The 21,469-nt window shown below is 50.8% G+C and overlaps 1 protein-coding gene across 1 annotated transcript; it reads left to right on the top strand.

Moving 5' to 3' along the window:
- Positions 1–967: 967 nt before the first annotated feature.
- RBBP8NL (RBBP8 N-terminal like) lies at positions 968–13,902 on the top strand. The gene is made up of 13 exons (XM_083873346.1): positions 968–1,044; positions 2,340–2,382; positions 2,759–2,854; positions 3,198–3,310; positions 4,330–4,402; positions 5,638–5,804; positions 6,276–6,364; positions 7,306–7,469; positions 8,707–9,514; positions 9,924–10,032; positions 12,037–12,098; positions 12,417–12,537; positions 13,702–13,902. The coding sequence occupies exons 1-13, from the start codon at positions 978–980 to the stop codon at positions 13,818–13,820; spliced, it is 2,031 nt and encodes a 676-aa protein (XP_083729472.1). The 5' UTR covers positions 968–977; the 3' UTR covers positions 13,821–13,902.
- Positions 13,903–21,469: the final 7,567 nt, after the last annotated feature.

The following is a 21,469-nucleotide window of genomic DNA, read 5'->3' as shown; positions in this document are numbered from 1 at the left end:
GCCGGGCTGGGAGAGCGTTGGAAGCCGGCACAAACCTTCCTCATGGGGCTACAGAGCCCAGGTCCCACTCTTCATTTCCCAGCAACAGAGAGGAGGTTTGCTCTCTGGTCATCTCTTCGTGGTTGAAGGCTGAGTGTCCAGGTGCTTTGTTGGGATTGGAATTGCTCGCCATGACTCACTAACCCAGAATGATTCTGGGGGGCAGAAGTTCCCAGGTGCAGATGCTGAACACTTTCATGTGGAAGCTCCTCTTTCCCAGTGTGGTTTTGGTGGTTCCAGAGGACCCCATGGGTGCTGTGCCCAGGCCAGCTTCCTGCAGCTCTTGGCTCTGGACACCACCTTTCCTGGTTTATTTGTAAAATTGGGTGAAATAGCTCTGTTGGGTGTCTCCCAAGGGTTCAAAGAGGCTACAGCCAGCAAGGCCATGCAGGAAGCCTGGGCAATGACAGTGGGTGGCTGAGTGCTGTGTGTTGCCTCTGTAAAAGCTGTGCATGGTGCCAGAGGGAGGAGAGATGCAAGGAAGCATCCCAGCAGGAGATGAGTCCATCAGACTCAAGCACCAAAACTGCTGTGAATTTCTCCATCACCAGTCCCCATGTGGTCCCAACACGAGTTCTGCAGTCCCTTTTTCATGGTCAAGAGGATGCCCTGCCCCACCTCATCCTAGAGAAATGCAATTTTAACAGCTCAACAAGGAGAGGAAAAGCCTTGTTTTCCAGCTGGGCTTCTCCTGGTATCTAAGACATGCTCTTAGCTATGCTCAGTGCTGAGGCAGGGTGGACAAAAATGCATCCCATGGTTTAGCAAATTATTTCCTTTCCTAACTTTGGGTTTTGTCCTTTCCAGAGCACCACATGCACCAAACACATCTCTTTTGTTGGATTTTTTCTTTCTCTTTTAGTCTGAAACCTGAATAATTTGAAGCAAAAGGACAACCTCACACTGGACACAGCCTGGTGTGTGGCTCATCCCTGAACATGACCACGGAGAGTTTTGCAGAGTTCCTGAACAAGCTCAAGGAAATCCATGAGAAAGAGGTCCAAGGTAGGGGAACAAAATTTTCTTAGCAAAAGCTGGCCAAAATCCATTTCTTTGTAATAGTACCACTTGATCCCTTTGGTGTCAAATAACTTGAAGGGAGGAGGAGCAGGTGAGGATTAGGGAGATTTGGGGATTAGTGCTGAGCAAGCAGCACCCACGGGGATGGATTGGGACATGAGGGCACAGCCTGTCCCTCAGAGGAGAACACCACTGATGGTACCTTTGTACCTTTCACTGACGTACTGAGAAAAAAGTAACTTTTTGAATGATGAGAAGGAGCAGAAGAGAGAGGACATTCCTGCACTCCATGCTGCTGGAAAGCAAACCATGGAGGAGCTCAGTCCCTGCAGGAATCCCACACAATCCAAACATAAACCATGGGGGATTTAGCTCCCTTCCTGCCCCTGCTGTCATGATAAAGGTGACCTGGGAGGTTTGCAGGGGTGACACACACACACCTGCTGGGCATCTGCTCCAAGCACTGAGGATTGGAGTGTATTTGGATACTGAGGGATCAAAGGAAAAGCAGAAAAATGCAATAATCTATAAGACAGAAGCAGCAGGAGATGAAGCTCTGTTAAAGAAAACGTTTGAGTCAGGTTGGATAGCTTATTCCTCTAGGGAATAAATTATTTCTCAGGTCATACATTATTAAAATAAAACCCATTAGGTTAAGCAACCAAGTGCCAAGTGCAATTGTTTTCCTATTAGAATAATTCCCAGTATCAATATTATGAACAAAACTTCAGCACTTTTGGATGATTCTGGCTTATGAATTCATTCTTCTCTTGTGTAATTTCAAGCTCTGTGAGAGTTAGAGGAAACTGTTGAGCAATTTAAACCACATGTTTACATCTACTTTGCATAAAATAGATTTGACAGGAGACAATGTCTGCAGATCCATCAAGGAAAGCCGTTCAGCTGTAAATATTCTCCAAGATGCTTTCCAACCCTGAGAGCTATAAAATACTGCCCACCTGGGAAGTGCAGGCTGTAGTGAGAAATAAGCAGAAACAAAACCAAACCAGACTTTTTGAGTCTGCAAAGGAAATGCAGACTCATTAGACAGTGGGAATACAAAACGATCTCACATTTTGTACAACTTTCCCAGTTACATTAAACTGTGATTGTGTTTAACACATGCAATGTGTTATTCCTTATCGGAGATAAGGCTTGTGAACAGATGAGATTTCTGCAAAGCCACTTGCCCTCCTGAAATTCCATCAGTGCTGTTTGCTTCTGAGTGCTGGGGGATTGGCAATAAACACCCACCCCTGTGTGTCTGTTCATTATTACAGGACTGCACAACAAGGTGACGGAGCTGACGACAGAGAAGTGCCGGTGAGCGATGCTGGGACAGAGGGGGAGCTACACCACTGGAATTTCAGACTTCCTGGGTTGTTCTCTAAAAGTGCTGTATTAGAGAGCACCATTTGCCTTTCTGGCACTGCCAAATTCAAGCCTTTTGGCTCCAGGCAGGGTTTGGGGTGATCCCAGCCCAACTCCAGTTTGTCTTCCCACTGGGAGCTGATGCTTGTGCCACCTGGTGCTTTCTCCCTTGGAAAACAATAAGTGGGAGGAATTAAGCTGCTCACTCCAAGGAGGATGTCACAGGCTCCCCTCCTGCCACACAAGTAAAAGGGCACTGTGGATGAAGGCACAGGTTTTGGGGAGAAATCTAATAACCTTATTTTCTTTGTTCTATTTCATCAACTAGAGATGCTCAGAGAATTGAAGAGCTGTTTGCTAAAAATCACCAATTAAGGGAACAGCAGAAGGTCCTTAAAGAAAATGTAAAGGTGTTAGAAAACAGGTAGGATTTGTTTTTAAGCAGGGTGCTGTTGAGTGGCAGCATGGTGCTTGGGGGAGAGCTTGGGATTTGCTGTCTTCCCAGGAGTGGGATGTAGCACATGAACCTCTATTTTTCCTATACTCAGCAGCTGGGAGAGCTGGAGGAGTCTGGGCACATCCATAGGAGCTTTCCTAGGCTGGTGGTGGTGGGGCTGGATCTGGAGGGGTGCAAGGCCCAGTGCTGGGCTGCAGGGCTGATTCTAGGTGATGGTCTGGGTGTTCACACCTCCCCATGGGGAGGGCAGGAACTTAATTTCTCCCATGGAAACTGTATGGTAACAAGCTGCGGGGTTTCCTTCCTCCAGGCTGCGAGCTGGTCTTTGTGACAGATGCATGGTCACCCAGGAGCTGGCCAAAAAGAAGCAGAATGAGTATGAGACCTCTCATTTCCAGAGCCTGCAGCACATCTTCATCCTCTGTACGTACTGACACCCACTGTGAGCTTGGCTCTGACAAACTGAATCTTTGCTTAGTTAATCCCCCTCCCAGAAATTTGCACATGAGCCCTTGTGGTGAGCAGGAATCTGGGAAGAATTTGGGGATGGGGAGAAGGGAGGGAGCAGGACTATGGATGGCAGTTCACGTCCTCCCAAGCAGACATAACCCTTCACACAACTCATCAGAGCTGGGGCTGCAGCCCTCCACACCTCCAGAAAAATGAGAGATTCCAGGCTGTGTCAGCTGCCTGGGAAAAGGATGCATTTGGCACAGCAGAAGCAACACTCTGGCAAAGACAGGAAAGTCACAGCAGCAGCTCAGCACGGGTAAATGAAATCAAGCAACACGTGTGATGGATCTTCTCCTGAGCCTCTGGCAGAGCTCCCAGCACTGCTGAGGCAAAAAGTGCTTTTCCCTGGGGATCTGACCAGCCCAGGGAGGGGCATGGGGGTAAAGGAGATAAGGCATTTAGGGCGGATGGAGAGGTCCAAGAGCCCTTGGTTTATCTCCCCTGCTATGCCACTGCTCCCTGAGTGCTGCTTTTGGGCAGGAGCAAGGCAAGGCACCATGCCTGGGAGCCCACCCGTGCTCTCCATGGCATCCTCACTGCAGCACCCAATGCTGGGTGCTCACATCTCCCTCTGCCCTGTCTGATCCCCCCCAAGACGCCCAGCCCTCCCCCTAACACAGCGCTCACTCATCACCCTCCCCTGGTGTTCAAGGGCAGGATGGTCACTGTGCCCAGCCCACCACTGCCTCGTCTGGGTCGTGCTCTTCCCCTGAGCTGGGTGACCTGCAAGCAGACCCAATCCTGATGAAACCTGAGTCAGAAAGTTGCTCCCTTTATCCCTTAGCCCAGCATGTTTGCAAAGAAGGGAGGAAATCTGGCATCCCTCCCAAATTCGGTGTCATTCCCTCCTCCTCCCCTGGGCACCCCAGTGAACTGTGAGTGGCATCCTTGCAGCATCTGAACTCACAGCACCACCTCTGTCCCTGCAGCCAACGAGACCAATCGCCTGAGGGAGGAGAATAAAACTCTCAAGGAAGAACTGAAGAGGCTCAAGAGCCTGGAGTAAGCACTTTCCTGGTTTCATTCTTTACAAGGGGCAACAATCAGGACATCCCCAGATCTTGGCAGGGCAACATCCAGACTGTGGCATCCTCAGGGGTACTTTAGCATCTAATTCCCATGGGTTCCTGTATATGTTAGACACGGCAAAATCCCTAATGGTCTCAAAATCTGTGTTGACCTTTGCTCACTCCCCTGTTCACCAGCATCCAAAAATTCATTTTTGGGGAACAAAGATATTTAATCCCTCAGAAGCAAAGCCCTGGGCAGCTTACATGGACCTCTGCCTGGTATTCCACGGCACCAGCTCACCTCCTGCAGCAGCCAGAGAAGGTCTGCAGGAAGCAAGTGGTTTTGGGGGAAGGAGAGTGATCACAAGGGACTGTGATGGGGTTAAGGAGGGAGAAGTGATCTGCACCAACAGGTTCATAGCCCAGCAGAGCCTGTGCTGGAAGCCAAATAACCTGCCAGGCTGGCCAATGTATACAAATCAGCTCATTCCTCAAGGGTTTAAAGTCCAGAGGAATTAGCACTGAGGGATTAGTTTAGAAATGTGTTTTCTTTGGAGCACAGGAGCACCATCCGCTTAAAGAGAAACTGGCTTTTACTCCCCAGTTCTTCCCAAGGGCTGAGTAGCTCCAGAGCTGTGGGCTGAGCTGGGCTTGTTGAGCACTGAGTGATTCTGCTCTGCTCTGCTCTGCTCTCCCCTGAGATGCTGGATAGGAAGACTTCCAGCCAAACCTCCATGTCTCAGTATCAGAGTCCATCCAGGACTCTGTGTGTGTCTCCAAGGCTCAGGCACTCCCTTGTGTCACCGAGAGCATCATCCACTCCACCTTGATTTGGTGACAGAGGGCAGACACCACATCCCTGTGCTGAACCCACCCCTCCATCAGGCTGAAACCCCAGCCAGGGACAGGTTCCCACAGAGCTTTTGCAATAGCCACAGCTGGGTCCTGGCTTACCCAACATCGTGGCTTCCTGCGATGTTACCCACAACCAAGTGGGGCAATCACACCTCAGGCTGTCATGCTGGCTCTGTCCATGCCCCAGACTGCAGCTGGGCTACTGATAAGCTGCAGTGGAAGGAGATGAGTCTGAGGATCTGGTATATCCACATACACACATGCATAAATATGTATATTTGCATATCAGGCTCAGAGCTCTCAGTGCAGTGGCTCCAAAACCTTCCTTCTCCTGCCCCTTCTCATTCATTCATGTCCTTTTCCTTCCAACAGGGACAGGACAAAGACCCCAGGAGTCTCCTCCAGAGAAAGCTGCTCCACACCAAGCTCCCCTTTGACTTTACTGTCCCCAGTGAGTAGAAATGCCAGCACAGAGAAAGCAGAGCACAGGGAAGCAGAAGAAGCCCACCAGGATGTGCCAGACCTCGAGCTCAGTGAAGGTGGGTGTTGCTGGCTCCTGCCATCCTTGAGGGATCTGAGGATGTGAAGAGTGACTGAGCTATGGTGCAAAACTGCCCTGGGAAAGGGTCTGGAGAGCAAGGACCAAGCTGTTGGCAGCTCAGATGGACATTGCCACAGGCAGAAAATCTGATGGGGGGGAAATGCAGATCAAGGGAGGAACACCTAGCTCTGCATTAGAGCAAAAGAGGGCTTGGGTGCCCTCACTGAAAGACAATTCATGCAGAGGCCATGGCATTCCCTTCCTGCCACCCACACATGCAATGAAGGGCACGTTCAGTCAAGTGCTGGCTTGAGCCAAATGATAATTTTGACTCAAAATCTTCACTGAGAGGTGGTTGGCACCAGCCAGTGGCATCCCTGGGAGGTTGCATGGCTGCAGCCCACTGCAGGGCAGGGCTGCAGCAGATCTGGGGGACCATTACAGCAGCTGGTTGTGTCTTCTTTTGCAGAAAAGCCTCCAGAGAAGCTCCAGAGAAGCTCTCCAAGCAGCAGGACTTCTCCAGGCACTATCCTCCAAGAAGTCAGCCTTGCAGAAATGGTGAGTTGTCAGAGGTAGCCTGATGTCCTCAGGCCTTCTCCCCACTGCTCTGGTCATCTGAACTGGATCAAGACAAGCAGATTGGGATAGGGAAAGAGTAGGAGGCCCTTGGGATGTGGAACAATTAGCCAGACTTGGGTAGTCTGTCATTTCTAGAGCCTGGCATTTTCAGAGGGCCTGGCTTTCAGTGGTTGCAAGGACAAACACAGAGAGGGTGTCAGCCCAGGGCTGCTGAGTGATATGGCGACACTGGGCACTGGGGGATGAGACTGCAGGACCTGGACTTTTCTCCTGGTCATGGGAACTCAAGCCCACATACACACCCACACAGATTCTTCTGTTTTGGCACAGGTTTTGCTTACTCGACCTCCACAAAAACTTGAAAGAGCAGGTGAGGAGGGGTTTTGGTAAGACTGCAGGCAGGCTGTGGGGATAATTAATAGGAAAGGTTGGTGACATCTCCAGGTGGGCAGGGGAAAGTCAAGTCAGAACATGTGGTGAGCCTTTCATGACAGCTGATGGAGACAACGATGTCCTGGCCCAGGTATTCCACCAGAAATACACCCACCAAACCAGTGTGTGCCAGGAGCTTGCATGAATAAAGTCTTGCATGAGTAAAAAGGCCTGACTGTGGGACCAGGAATTTGCAGGGTCTTATCTTGGTTAAGCCACTGAATCATGACTTAAGAGGAGATGCAAAACTTCCTGCGCTACAAATCAGTGCAGCCAGAAAATAGAGAGTACATGAAGGGAAAATTTCCTGAAAAAATGAATAAAAACTTGATAGAGCTGTTGACCAGAACCATATCAAGCAACACACTCTCAAGATCTGTCTGTCTTGTTCTCACTGGTGAGGAGATGTGTCCCAGTTCAGTGGGGCTCCCTGGAGCCTGGGGCACACTGTAGATTGGCTCACCTGGGCTTTCTGTCCCCTGCCACAGGCATCCCAGAGGATTTCCAACCAGCTGCATGGAACCATTGCCCTGGTGAGACCTGGCTCCAGACCCTGCCTCCTGGAAAAGAGTCCTTCAGGGGCAGCAGTGTCTCCACCAGCAAGGAAGACTCCTCTCCCTCCAGAGCGCGAGCACATCCCTAGCCTCGAGGCGTGAGTACCAGCCTGGGACTCTGCTGTGGGCCTGGTCCATGGCAGCTGTCCCTCAATGGATGGATGGCCAGTGTTCATTGTGTCTGTCCACCTCCCTCTCCAAACTTGTCCCACAGCCTTGGGAAGGGGGGATATCCCAGTTTACAGCAGTAAAAAATGGCTGGAATCCAGCCCAACAAGATCAGGCTCTGGTTATTCCAGTTCCTCAGACAGACCCACAGAGTGAACCAGGTGCCCCCACATCCAGGCAGAAGGACTGTCCCAGGCAGGCAGCAATTCCTGCTCCTCCTTATCTATTCTAATGGACTTTCCTGCAGGGCTCAGCACTTCCCAGGCTTATCCTCCCCACTGATTTCAGGAGCACAGAGGGCTGTGCAAGGCCAGTGAGTTCACCTGTAGAGACAGTGAGTTTCCCAGAGTGTGAGTAGTTCTGTGGAGCATCCCTGGGAACAGCCTGCACTCATAGAAGCTGCCAAATACCCAGCAGCAGAAGGGGCTGGGTTTTCAGGGAAGGTTCCTGCACTATACCAACCTTCCTAGGATGGCTGCAAAAGATTCCCATTGAGTGAGATTAGGGGAGGGTGGGCTGTTCCTCTCTCCTGGGGGTCTGCAGGCACTAAGAAAGCCCAGGGGGGTAGTTAGGATGTTGCTGTAAGACAGTATTCAAAAGTGATTTTTCCCCAGTGGTGACATGAGAGGTCACTGCATCCTCACCCTCCTGCTGTGGCCCAGGGACAGGGGGTTGCTGCTGGATGGTGGGATGGGAATGGCTTCCTGCACTGTGTGGAGACCCACTGCTGACTGCCTGACACCCCTGACCACCAGGACCCTCCTCCCCAGCACAGAACCCAAAAACAAACATGATGTACTAGCCAAGAGCTGCAACAGGGCACGGAAAGAGCAGGAAAGACCACACACATCCCTGCACAGCTGGGAAACCATGGGAAAACTCTAATGCTAATGTGGGCTTTTTTTGGGTTTTGTTGTTGTTGTTTGGGGGGATTTGGGTTGTTGTTGTTTGGGTTATTTTGGGGTTTTTTGGGGGTTTTTGGGGTTTTTTTGTGGTTTGTTTTGTTTTGGTTTTTTTTTTGTTTTGTTTTTGGTTTTTTTTTTGTTTGTTTGTTTTTGGTTTTGTTTTTTTGTTGTTGTTGTTGTTGTTGTTGTTGTTGTTGTTTTTGTGGGGGTTTTTTTCTAATATGATCTATCTCATGTAATTTTTTTTCCACACTTTTTTTAGTTATTTAACAGCGAGCAAACTGGACTCCCCAAAGGTTCCTCCATCCTATGAAAACCTAAAGCTGAGTGCCCGGAGAGAGCAGCTCTGCCTGCTGCACAAACACCTCTCCCTGCACCAGCTGGGGCTGGCGGGTCACTGCGCCCCGGCTGAGCGGGACGGCGGCGGCTTCCCCGGCCACCTGCTCCGAGCCAAAGCCCCCGACGGCAGGACTCGGTCCCGGGACAGCTGGGAAGACCACGCAGCCTTTCTGAAGCTTCCCGCCACCATGGTGTACGTGAGGGACCAGCAGCTGGAGGAGAAGCTGCACCTCCTGAAGCACCGGGAGCGGCTGCAGCATCTCCTCCTGCAGCAGTGCCAGCCCGGCCAGCGGGGGGATGGAGACACGAAGCTCCCGCCCGGGGAGCGGCCCCTGTCCCCGTGGCTGGGCATCGCCGCAGGGTGCAAGGAGGAGAGGTTTTTCCTGGAGGATGCCGCGGATGGGAAGGAAGAGAAGGAGCTTTGGCCGAGCCGGGAGCGCTCCGAGCTCCGAGCCAAGGTGAAGGAGGCGAGGGACGAGGATGCGGACGCGCCCCTGGATCTGTCCGACTCCGGCCGAGGCAGGGACGCGGACTGGCACTGCCGCCGGGAGCCGCGGGGCTGCGGCAGCCCAAGGGACAGCCCCGGGGACAGCCCGGCTGCCCGCGGGCCCGGCGGGGGACACAGGGCACAGCGGGACGAGCTGCGCTGTCCCTACCGCTGGCCCGGTGCCGCCCGGCCACTGCCTGGGGCTGCCAAGGAGGAGGAGGAGGAGGAGGAGGATGCAGCTGTAGTAAGTACAATTCTTGCTGGCAGTGACTGCAGCCCCCTGCCCACCCCAGGGTGCCCAGCATTGCTGCTGGCATCGTGGCCAGCATTAATACCCTGTGGGAGGATGGGTTTGATGTGTGTGAAGCCAATTTGCACATGGCAGAGCCGTGGTTGCTCAGTCCTGGCTCTCATTCCCCACCTCCCCCCCAGTGTCACCAGGGTCTCTATCCAGGCCCAAGGGCAGCAGTGCCTGTGCCCCCTCCCACAGGCTGCTGCAGGAGGGGCTGGGCTCCCTGCAAACACACCACAGTGCACAGGAATGTCCCTGTGATGCTTCTCCCTGTGGGTGTCACAGCCATCATCAAGTGAGGGCTGGGGACAATCCTCTCTTGCCTGGTGACAGCAGCCTTTGTGCTCCCTGTGTCCCACAGCTCTCGCTTTCACGGGCATATCTGACAAACAACTCCACACAGAGCAACCCAGAGGGCCTTCCTGAGGCTGGGATGAGACAGAATGTCAGTGCACAGAAGGGAGAAGCAGGTAAGAAGCCCCAGGCAAATGTGACATTTGACAAGGCAAGAGTGAAAGGTGCCTTTTGGTGAAGGAATTTCCCAGCCCAGAGCTCTCTGCTGGGCTCTGCACTCGCCTGCAAACCCACCTTCCAGGGACCAAGTGTTCCTGCCTCCCAACTCTTCTGGGCCTTTAGGGGGGCTTCAGGTTTCACATTTCTGTCCTTGAGAGCTCAATTTTCTACTCTAGATATGTCCAAAATTAAGGCTCAGAACACATGGAGAGAAAGTAATCCTGGTTCTTCTGAAGAAAAGCCCAGTGTCTCTGTCCAGCACAGACAGGAGCCACCCATGGGGTGTCCTTGCACACCCAGCAGAGCACCCTGCACTCCACACTGAGGCCATGGAATTCTCCAGGGGCTAAGGATTCAGTGTAGCTCTGACCTCTTGGCAAAATCCACCCCACAATGAGCAGCAACAAGACAATGTTGCTGCTCCAGCAGTTCCCACTGCTCTCTGGGAAGGAGCAGCTCAGAATGTCCCAGCAGAGATGGGGAAAATACAAGAGGTTTGGAGGACTAGCACTGGGAAACCATCCCTGTCTGTCCCCTTGCTCCAAAGTGTGTCCTGTGATGGCACAGCACACAGGGTTGAGCACAGAGCCAGGGATGCTGGTACCTGCAGCAGGCACATCAGGATGGTTTCCTTCCTTTCCTTGCTCCATCCTCCGTAAGATCCCTTCCAAAGCTTTCTCCCTGCCTGACCCCCTCGAGACACATGTGCCAGGTTTGTCCAGGCAGGTGGGAGGCAGCAGCCATGGGGATCAGACTGGGAAGCACGTCTGCTGAGGGCTGCTCACTACCAGCTTTACTGGCTTGGCCAGAAAGTTGAGCTCGCCTGGATTAGTCGGTCTGGGCGTGTCGGAGTGGTTTGGGAACACTCTCCAGAGCAGGATTTTTCACGGTGGAAAAAAAAAAAAAAAGAAAAAGGAGACCTCTGTGATTTACATGCTAAGGAGATATCATCATGGCAGAAGAATTTCAGCTGATTACATTCTGGGTGTGGGAATACAGGACTTTCTTCAGTTCTCACCTTAAGGTTGACACAAAGCCCATGAAACAATACACAAATACTTCTGCACCTTCTAGTGAACCTTAAACCTGCAGAAGGATAAGGTGAGGATGGGACTAGGCTACAAGGAATCCAGGAGTGCCTAGAAGCAGCATCACCTGCTCTCCCACCTCTGCAGGGACAGCAAGAGGGGGCTGCCCTGCTGAGCTCCATCCTGGCTAGACCTGGGTGTGAAGAGCAACAAGTATTGAGCTGCTGGGGTGCCCCGGCCCCTCAGAAGAGGGCACAGCCTGTGGCCAGCCCTTTCTGTCCACCATGGCCAGCCAAGGTGTGTTACTGTGTGTGCAGACAGGGTGATGCCACCACCAGCAAGGCTTGCCCCCCAACCCATGGAGATTGAGTGTGTGCAGAGGTCGGGTGTGTGCAGGTACATGTCTGGGGCTGTGTAGCCCCAGGGCCTGTGTACATTAAATGCTTTTGCTGGGAAGGGAAAGATCTCCCCTGCCTTTCCTTCCTCTGCTCCTCAGCAGACACTGCCTGCCAAGAGCCACTGACTGAACCAGCAGCAAAGGTGGGATTGCCCCTTTTGGCCTCTTCACCCCAACACACTTCCCCCCCAGCCTGGGGCTCAAACAGGAAGGTGCAGTCTGAGGCTTAAATAGCCCCAGATTTCTACCTGTATGTGGCCACAGATGTTGGGACAGCTCTTGTGACCTTAGCAGAGCAAAGTCCTGTGGATACAGCTTTCCTGGGAGCTGGTTTCCCAATAGAGTCTTGTTGGATCACTCCTAAACATTCATTCCAGGCCACGTAGCTTGCAGTGCCTCTGCTTCACAACACCCTTTATTGCTGAAGCTGCTTTCTGCCTCAGTGGCTCTGTGAGCCTGAGCCAGTGTCTCTGCATCTGCTCATGGGCTTGTCAAGCCTCCCACCAGCCAAAACCCTTCTTTTTGTGTTCCTTTAGATGACAATGATGCCGAGTCTGGGAAGCAAGAATCTGATGAGCCAGACACGACGGACAGTGAGGTTTGTTTGCTTGTTCTCCTCAGCCATCAGCTTAGGCTGCTGGTTCCCAGAGGCATCAGACAGGTTGTCCCAGCCCAAGCTCCCTCCAGAAGGTGATAGCTCTTCCTGCACCAGGTGCCAAACCTCATTCCCACCCTGTTGCACAACTTGCTGCTCAGGGACAGAAGTGCCACTCTTTCCAGCCAGTCAAGAGTGTTTATGAACAATAGCATTTGTCATCACTCCATAGCAATGGGCACAAAGGTCCCTGGCAAAGCCACCAGCTCCCTAGGAAAGCCAGGGTTGTTTGCAGACTGATTGTTCTTCTCGTTGGTGCAGGAGAAGTATGAAGATGAGATCCTACAAGAAGCTGAGGCTGACGGGAAATACTTTTGCACCAAAGACAAAGTTCATGTGCAGCAGAGGAAGAGAAAAAGAGGACAGGATCCCTGTATAAAAGGTAGGGAGGAGAAGTTCCCTGGGGGCATCAGCTCAGGGCTACAACTTCTGCTGCTTCCAGAGGGACTCCTATGAGAAATTCCCAAGGACAGGGGAGAGGAGGGTTCTTCTCCGTGCTCCTCTGAACCATATTTTGGCAACACTCATATCTCCAGCCAGAGGAGCCCCTGCTAATGGTTAGCCAGGACAGCCTGGGCAGGGTGGCCAGGAGAGCACCCCAAGCACCTAAGCTAACACAGCTTAGTCCTTTGTGTTTGCTTATCTGGTCAGGGAGGTGGTGACTGGGGAAGGCCAGATTCCCAGGGGTGAGTTATTGACAGTCAGAGAAAGGTTTCTGCCAGTTCTGTTGATCTTCCAGTGTAGCTGTGGAGATTTCCCTGCTGACAAAGGAATGTGTTGTACCCACGTTTCCCACAGGTGAATAAGCAGAAAACTGTTCCTGATAAGGGCATGGATAAGACAGTTTGTCTGTCAGGCCTTAAAAAATGCTCTGTCAGAAAAACCCTGCTGCTCACTCGCTCTGTACTGCTGGTAAAAACAGGCAAGTGTTGTCCCAACCATAAATGTAGAGAGGGCTGTTGCTTAAGCTTGAAGGGAGCTTGTTAAGCAGTCTGGCCTTCAAAGGGCCATGCTCACTCAGGGGACAGCAACACAGCTGGGTGACAAGAGGGTTGCTGTACAAAACCAGCCACTTGGAGCAGTGGGGAAGAAGCTGTCCTGTGTAGCCCAGGGCAGACACACACGACCCTCCAGGACTGGATGGGGATGTCCCAAGTGAGGGGTGGGTGCAGCTGTGGCAGGAATGGGGTGGTGGAGGGGCATAGCACCTCTCTCACCATGTAGTGTGGGCCATGAACCACACTGGAACAGGAAAAAAAATCCATGAAATTCATTTTGCTGGTCTGGGTAACCTCTCAGGGACCCTTCTGCATCAGGTCTGTTCTCTGCCTATTTCTGCTTCACATGTTTTTTTTGTGTCCAGGATCACAACAGCCTCCCCTGGATACCCAGACATTTCACATGTGAGGGGTTTCTCTTAATCTTTCCTTTGCTGAGCTTTGCTTCCTCCTGCGCTGTCCCTATTTTGGGATGAGGCCATGCTGACTCCAGAAGTGTAAATCCATTTCTCTGTGGTTAACTCCTGCTGTCATCTGGCTGTTTACAGGATCTAAGAAGCCAATGAGAGGAAAAAAGAAAATCAAAGTGGAGCAATGCCCAGTGGGGATCACAAAGGAACTGGAGAATTGCTCTGCTTCCCACACTGATCCCTCCAAGGAGAGTTAACAGCAGGGCAGGATGGAGCAACTGCAGACAAAGGAGAGGGATCAGAGACCTCAGAATCTCACCCATGCTGGGAGAGTGAATCCTCCTGTCATGCTGGGCCAGGCAGTGGGGAATTGAAAAGGACTTGTTTATGAGCAGAGCACCCTGAAACTCCTCACTCAATGCCACAGGAGAGGTTGGGCAAGGATGAGCCATGCAGGTGACACCTGGAGCAGTCAGGTCACTGCTGGTGGAGCCCCATAGTCAGTGACCCCAGCCCTGTGCCAGAGCAGACCCTCAGACTGGAGCTAGGAAGAGGAGATGTCTCTTCATAACCCTCAACGTGCATCAGAACCATGTTCCTCCCTGGGATTTCACAGTTGGAGAACAGACTACCAGACCCCTCTCCTCATGAAGGATGTCCCAGTGGCTGGCTGAGGGGTGGTGACCAAACCAAGCAATACAGAGCCCCATGCACAATCCTGCTTCAATTAAATCCCTCCCCAGGTTTCATACACACATGGATCTTGTCTGACATGGAGAAAATCCAGGGTTTTCTTTTCTAGTTAAGTGAGGAGCAAGTACATGGGCAGACAGATGGGATGAGTCCCTGGAGAGGGCAGGGAGAAGAGCATGGGAAGGGAGGGTTTGGGTGCTCCCTCTCCCCAGTGTGTCCTGCATTGCCTGGAAAAGGTCAATGTGTGAGACCCAGCTGTAGCTCACAGCAGAGCACCCGCTCAGCAGTTCTCATTGACCTTGGCAGGATTGCTGGGAGCTATTTTTCACGTGGATAAACTTTTCTTAGTAATTTTTTTCTGATGGGATGAGTTGGGAAGGGCTGCAGTGAGCATCACTGCTCAGAGAGCATCACTATCCAGGAGCCAGGCTGGGTTGTTCCTGGCACAACAGGGACAAAACAGACCAGCAGGGAAGTGCCAGAGCCAATTCCTGCTATGGTGTACTCCCACTTCCTTTACCCGCAGTTATTCCTATTTAAACGTGGGCTTTTCCCTGTTCACAATAACTAAGGCAAAGCACAGCCAGCCAAGAGCAGCATCCTTTGCTCGTAGCACCTTCCCATTTCCACAACCCTAAAATCCCATTCAGAGCGCCCCGGCTGAGGGGCAGCAGGGGCGGGAGGGTCCAGCACTGCCCAGAGCAGCCTGGCATGCACCCAGCCGGGCGGGAACGGTGCGGGAGCGGGAGCGGTGCAGGAGCGGGAGCGAAATCGGGAGCGATGCGGGCGGTGCGAACTATGCGGGACCGGGCGCGGTGCGGGAGGAGCGGCGGGCGGGCAGTGCCGCCTGCTGGGCAGCGCCGGGCCGGGCCGGGCCGGGGCCGCTCCCCGAGCGCGGGGGATGCGCTTCAGCCTCCCCAGGGCACGACAGGTCCGCCTCTGATGGCTGTAGAGCCACGGGAAGGGGAGGCGGACACTCGGCAGCTCCGGCAGCGGGGATGGAGCGGGAGGAGCCCCGCGGGGCTGCTGCTGCTGTCACGGAATTTCACAGGAACGAAACTTTCCCAGACTGAAAAATTATTGAGACAGCTCTCATCTTTCTCCTGTCTTCACGGGTTTGGAAGAGCTCGCTGGATGATGAGGAAAGGTCTGGAGCACGGATCTGCTGTGGGAACGGGAGGAGCTCATCCTGGAGAAAAGGAGGTTTGGGGGAACCTTTTCCCTCTGTGCAGCTCCCTGGATGGAGGTTGTAGCCAGATGGGGGTTGGTCTCTTCTCCCAGGTTACAAGTGACAAGACAAAAGGAAAACGGCCCCAAGTTGCACCAGAGGAGGTTTGGATTGGATGTTAGGTTAAAAAAAATCACTGAATGGGTTATCAAGCACTGGGACAAGCTGCCCAGGGCAGTGGTGGGGTTGCAGGGCTGATTTATCCCAGCTCGAAGCGTTCATCAGATCATGGCCGTGGGAAATGGATCAGGACCACCCCTGATGCCTTCCCCTCTCAGTCCTGGGCAGACAGTACAATGTCTGTCCCTTCTTAGACCAGCTTGGAGGGGAGAGCAATAACCCACTGAACACAGTGGTGAATTAGATAAGTCTGTTTTTAAAAATACCCCAGCAAGGAAAAGGAAAAAAAAGGAGAGAAGTTGAAATGCAATCCCATAAAGAGGCCCCTCAAACTGTAGGGAGGTTGCTTGGGATGGGGAGAAATGAAGGAGGGAGGGAACTTTTGTGGACTACAAAATAATCACCTCCCTCTGACAATCCCTTGATAAGCAAAATGTGCAGAAGTCCTGCCAAAAATAACGAAGCTCTCATTTCCTTTTCTTCCCACAAAGATTTTTTTCCTGTACATTGCACGACACCACCACAGAATCCACCTTAAATTATTGGCCTTTTAATACCTTTTATGTTGCCTTTTTTCATTAGACATTTTCACCCGGATCTCGTGCTGGGTGTATTTGAGGGGCTGGCAGGGACAAATATTTCACAGTTAGGGCAAGCCCATACCTGAAAACACAAAAAATAGTTTTGTCAGCTCTGAGCAAAGTGCTCCTCTGAGCAAGCTGTTGAGGTAAATTAACCTTTATATGATGCACTTGATCCAGCCCTGGAATTTCTCTGCTCCTACCATCCCCTGGCTTGCTGGTACCTCTACACCATGGTATAGAAAGATGGATAACTGCTGAAGTCCATTAATTCTCAAAATTATGTTTGTCAGTCTTTTGTTCAAGTTATTCTTGACAGGTAAATGCACGTATTGATCTGGTGATATGCAGGCAGGCAGCCTCAGACTTGAGTTGTTCTGCTGTAAGGAAGAAATCTGAGCCCTGCAAGCAGCTCTGGATCCCTGCAGAGGTTTCCATGGGAAGGTTCAGCCCTGCCTGAGGTGCTGTGTTTGCAGGAACACACGGGGTAGCGTTCAGCACAGCAGCCTTTTATTAACTCCACAGGAGTTTGGTTAATGACTCCAAGTGGCATTTGTGTACCAGACCCAGCAGTCTCTGCTTTTTGCAGAGTTAATCCCTTTTGTGGCCACACTTATGTTCAGTACGAGAAGGAGGTTTCACACAATAATCTTCAAAAATGCACTGAAATTACCCTCAGAGTGCAAGAGTCACATCCCACAGAGCAATAGAGCAGAAGGGAAACTGTACCAAGAGCAGATCTGTTCTTCTGGGAGGTTGGCAGCTCCCACTTTTCTTGTCCAGACAAATTACAGCTCCTATGTCACCAGGGCCATGATGTAGGTAGGACATCTGGGAGCAGTGGTTTCCCGGAGGAAGAGGTTCAGAGCCCAGCTTGGGTTCACCCAGGTCAGGGGCTGGATTTGAAATTGCACAGAAATCTGGGAGGGAGATGATGTCATCATCTCTGTTCACTTTTAGTCCATCAGCAAGAGCAATGAGTGGTTTCCTTATTGCCTGTCAGACCAAACAATTCCAGTAACAGACCACTGCAACTCCTTTGCTTCCTGATGCTTAAGAATCTGCACATGCTGAATCATCCTCACAGCACAGAGCACTGCTCTCAGCTCTCAGACCCTCCAGGCCTCCCTGTGCATCAGCCTCCCACCAAACTCACTAATAAAACAACATTTTGTTTCTCTCTAGGCTTAATTTGTAAAATTTTGTAAGAAGCAAATTTGTGCAAGTTGAGCCATGAGTATAAATCTCTATCTCAGAGGGGAAAAAGTCTCTCACCACACAAAGGTTCCTCTGTTGCATGTGTAAGGGAGACAGGCAGGAAAGGTAGGAAGTCCCACAAGCTCAAAGCAAGAGGGAACTGTGCTGGGAACTCAGCTGGCTGCAATGCAGGATCCAAAAGCTCCAGAAATAGAGATATGCACATCAGATTCTTCCCCCTCACAACCTTCTGCTGTGGCATTGCCTTCATGGCAGTAGATAATTTAAAGGTGGTTTAATCCATGACCTTTTCATGAGCCTGAGCACCACCTTCTCTGCAGTGAAATGTTTTTTAACTGCTATCTGGTCTGTAAGCAGTGCCCATTTATAGTGCTGGCTTTGGAAGCACAGCTTCACTCCTCAGTCCACCACAGCAAAACTCATTCCAAGCATTACTGAAGTCTTACTTCAATCCTGTTTTGGGGATTTTAGTAGGATGGGTATTTTGTGCAAGTCCTTCCCAGAGTCAGATGTGCCCTGAATGTGTGAAAAAGGCAGCAAAAGGAGCCTGGCAGTCTCACATGCAGCTCTGCAGTTCACAGCCAGGAGCTCAGAGGGAACAGGGACAGCTTGGGTGTTCAGAACACAGCATAGGGACAAGCCTTCACACTTTTGAAAGGAGGCTGTGAAGTTGTGGATCGATTTAGCAAATCCAGCAAGCAGTAGTGATTCTTGGAAGGGAGAGATTTGGGGAGTTCCTTTGCTCCTTTATCTCAAGCAAAGTTTACTGTAGGAATTTTTGAGCCAAAATGAGAGTTCCATTTGCATCCCTTGGGTATCACAGCTTTCTGTTCTGCCTTGAACATTATCACCAACACTTCAGGAGTTCCCTAGGCTGTGCTGCACACCCTGCTCATGCCAAACTTGCTGCTGGATGCGCTGAACTCCAGTGGGACCTCTCCAGAAAGCACATTTTCCAAGATTCTCCCATGAAAATCATTGATTTATTAATAACAGGGTTTAGTGAAGCACCATGGGCTTCAGGGAAGAGAGTTTGATCCATTCATTCACAAATCCTCCTGTAAACAGCACACAACATTTTCCTGACTTGAGCACAGGGCCCTTCTGAGTGCAGAGGGATATGATTAAATCAACCATGTCTTTTAAATACTCTGTGTTAAGCAGGAGAACTCGAGTCATTCTCCAAGGCACACAGGGCTGCTGGCAATATTTGCCTCCTGTGGAGCAGCAGTTGATTTGCTGTAACTGTGAACATGCAGCAAGAGCAGAGGATTGTGTCACCCACCAGGGCGAGCACACTGCAATCCAAAGCAGGGAAATCTGCTGCTCTGCTCCAGCAGCAGCCTAAAGAAACCAGGACTCCTAACTGGAACTCACCGGAGGCAGATTAAAACCATCGCGGGCTGCACAGCTGGTGGCACTGACAGCTTGAGTCAAACCTGCCTCACGGGTTTGGGATGCAGGAGGAGAGCGACGGGACTGATGTGCCAGCAGGGAGCAGGAGTGGTCCAACATGTGAACCTGGTCAGGAAGGGTTTCATCATTCCCTACTCAAGTAACACAAGCATCTCCGAGTGTTTTCTGGGACAGACTGAAGAGGAGGGAGGAGGTGAGTTTAGGGGAATGTGTACTCCCAAAAGTTCAGGGGCTGGTCTTCATACGGATGTGGTGAGTGTGAGGCTGAGCTCCAAAGAGTGCTGGTGCCCCCAGGTGTGCTGATAGCAGGAGAGAATTTAAAAAGGGTAAACTACGATAGGAAATTTGGGACAAGGATTAGAGCCTGTTCAGGAGAGAAGGGACAGTAAGTTCTGGATGCACATTGCACTTCTGTGCAATCCTCCCAGACTCCCAGAGAGCATCCTGGGCCCTGTGAGGTCTATTGGACTCACATTCCCACCCTGCCTAGGCTGAAAAAACGTGCACAGCAATTTCTGGTGCCTTATCTTAATACCAGTAGTTCCTCCAACTGGAAGCTGAACTTCTGGTTCCCAGCCTAAATATACTTATGACCTGTTTATCTTTGCTTGATTCAGGGCCATGATTTTGCAAAAAATATAACAGCCAGCCCACATAAGTACTTTAAAATGCTGTCTCATATCAAATGCTTAGACCAGATCCTGCAGTTCTTGCATGGAGAAAAATCCTTGTGACCTTGGTGGCTTTACTCCCCAAAGAGTATTGGAATAAGGATTTGCAGGCTTGTCCTGTTTCACACCAGCTCCTTATTCCAGCAGCATCTGACTGCTCAGACATGTATCCAAACAACCCAGGGCTTCCTTTAAGGTAGAGCAGAAGCTCCAGGAGCAAAATGAGTGTGAAATTAGTATTGGTGATTCAGAGTAACATTTTACATCTATGCAATAATGTCACTGTAAATGCAAAACTGCCTGCCTTTTTCTTTGTCCAGGGATTTCGTGGTGGTTAAGGTTGGAAAAGTCTTCAGCCAGAACCTGAAGCTGCTGTGCAGCAGCAGCGTGGGGAGTCCAGCCTTTCTCCAAAGCAGCATCCCTGTGTAGGAATGAGAGAACACACATGAGCTTGGGCTTCCTTCATTCCCCACTCCAGGGATTCCCTCACTGCAAAAGACAGGGAGAAAAGGTTGTTCAGGGTTGTACCCAGTCACTGCCTTTTGTGGGAGTGATGCTGATGTGCCGCTCGTCTGTTTTAGCATCAGATTCTCTGGAACACAGCACAGTGTTCACTGTACTCAAACACTGTGAGTTGTCAGACACAGATAAAAGCTCCCCAACATTAACAGCAGCAATGTTCCAACCGCTAAATTCAGCTTTGAAGTTAGCAACCCACTAAGCCATGGAGGCTGCGCCTTTCTGCGCTGACTCAGTGGGACGATTTACATCCCACAGCTATTTTTACAGGGGAAGAATGAGAAAAAAGCCACACATTTATTTTTCAAAATCCAATCTTGGGTTCTAGAGAATTGTTTGCAGCAAGCCTAGATAGGTTTCCATGCCTATTCATCCCCTGGCTTATTTGATGAGCTTGCCAGCAGGAAGGATTTTAATTCCTTTTTATCCCAAACTATTTTTTCCACAGCTGTGATATGAAATGGTTCTGCCAAATAATTTAGGCTCAAAATCTGACCTATATTGAATAGTATAAGATGCTGAGGATGTTCTTGGGATTTTAAGGGCAGAGTTCATATTTCACTGTAGGATTTTTAATGGAAGCCTACAAGAAAACATTGTCTTACATCTCCTATCTTAATCCTATTATTATTATTATGTTACTAATACTATAAGGTATGTTGATGGCCCACTTGCAACAGCATACAAAAAGAATCTTATGAAACAGCCATATGAAGAGACATAGAACCTGTATGTGTTTTATAGGACAGTTTCAAAACCTGTCTTTTACTCAGTGCCCATATTTCAGGCCATATCATCAGACATCAGTTTGATTGCTGGTGCAGACTGCAAGCAATATCAAGAGTTACCATGTGGCTTCTTTAAACCAATTTGGCAAAAGCATTTACCACTCTAAGGGTCCAGTGTTGCAAATACAGAAATTGCCACTTTTAATGGCAAAACATCTCGAACAGCAAATTTGGACTGTACTTTAAAATATGTACTGTGTGGGCAAAATCCTGCCTGGGAGCACAAGCTGCTTCAGGGCATGAGAGGTGGGAAGCATGGGAAGGCTTCATTTTGGTTTCAGAGGAACACAGAGGCCACCAGCACCCACACACTGCTGTTCTCAGCTCCAAAGGCTTCTTCACGCCCAGCACAGCTCCCAAACCTTCCCTTCCAGCCCCAACAGCATGGACATTGCCATTCCACATCATCCTCCTCTGAGGAAAGGAAAGGGCAGAGCTTTTTATGCCTTGGCAGAGCATCATCATCCCGGGATGCGACAGACGCGGGTTCAAGTGCCTGAGGGAAATGTTTATCCCGTGCAGTATAAACACACCGGTCCGGGAAGCAACGTATTGCGCAGAGATGCCTTGAGTCACTTTGCGGAGATAAATACTAAGTTTATATCCTCCCAGCCCCGGGTCTGCCTTGCCCATATACGGCCCAGGATCAGCACTGCCTTGGCTTTGCTTCAG

The sequence above is a fragment of the Zosterops lateralis genome (assembly GCF_965231275.1).
Source record: "Zosterops lateralis genome assembly, chromosome: 16".
NCBI classification, from domain to species: Eukaryota; Metazoa; Chordata; class Aves; order Passeriformes; family Zosteropidae; genus Zosterops; species Zosterops lateralis.
The sequence above is the reverse complement of the archived record's forward strand: the minus strand, read 5'-3'. Positions and strand labels throughout refer to the sequence as shown.

Coding starts and splice junctions, on each gene's coding strand:
- RBBP8NL (XM_083873346.1), top strand. CDS start 978: ATGACCACGGAGAGTTTTGCAGAGTTCCTGAACAAGCTCAAGGAAATC. Junction 6,365..7,305: donor AAGTCAGCCTTGCAGAAATG/GTGAGTTGTCAG, acceptor CCCCTGCCACAG/GCATCCCAGAGGATTTCCAA. Junction 12,099..12,416: donor CAGACACGACGGACAGTGAG/GTTTGTTTGCTT, acceptor TCGTTGGTGCAG/GAGAAGTATGAAGATGAGAT.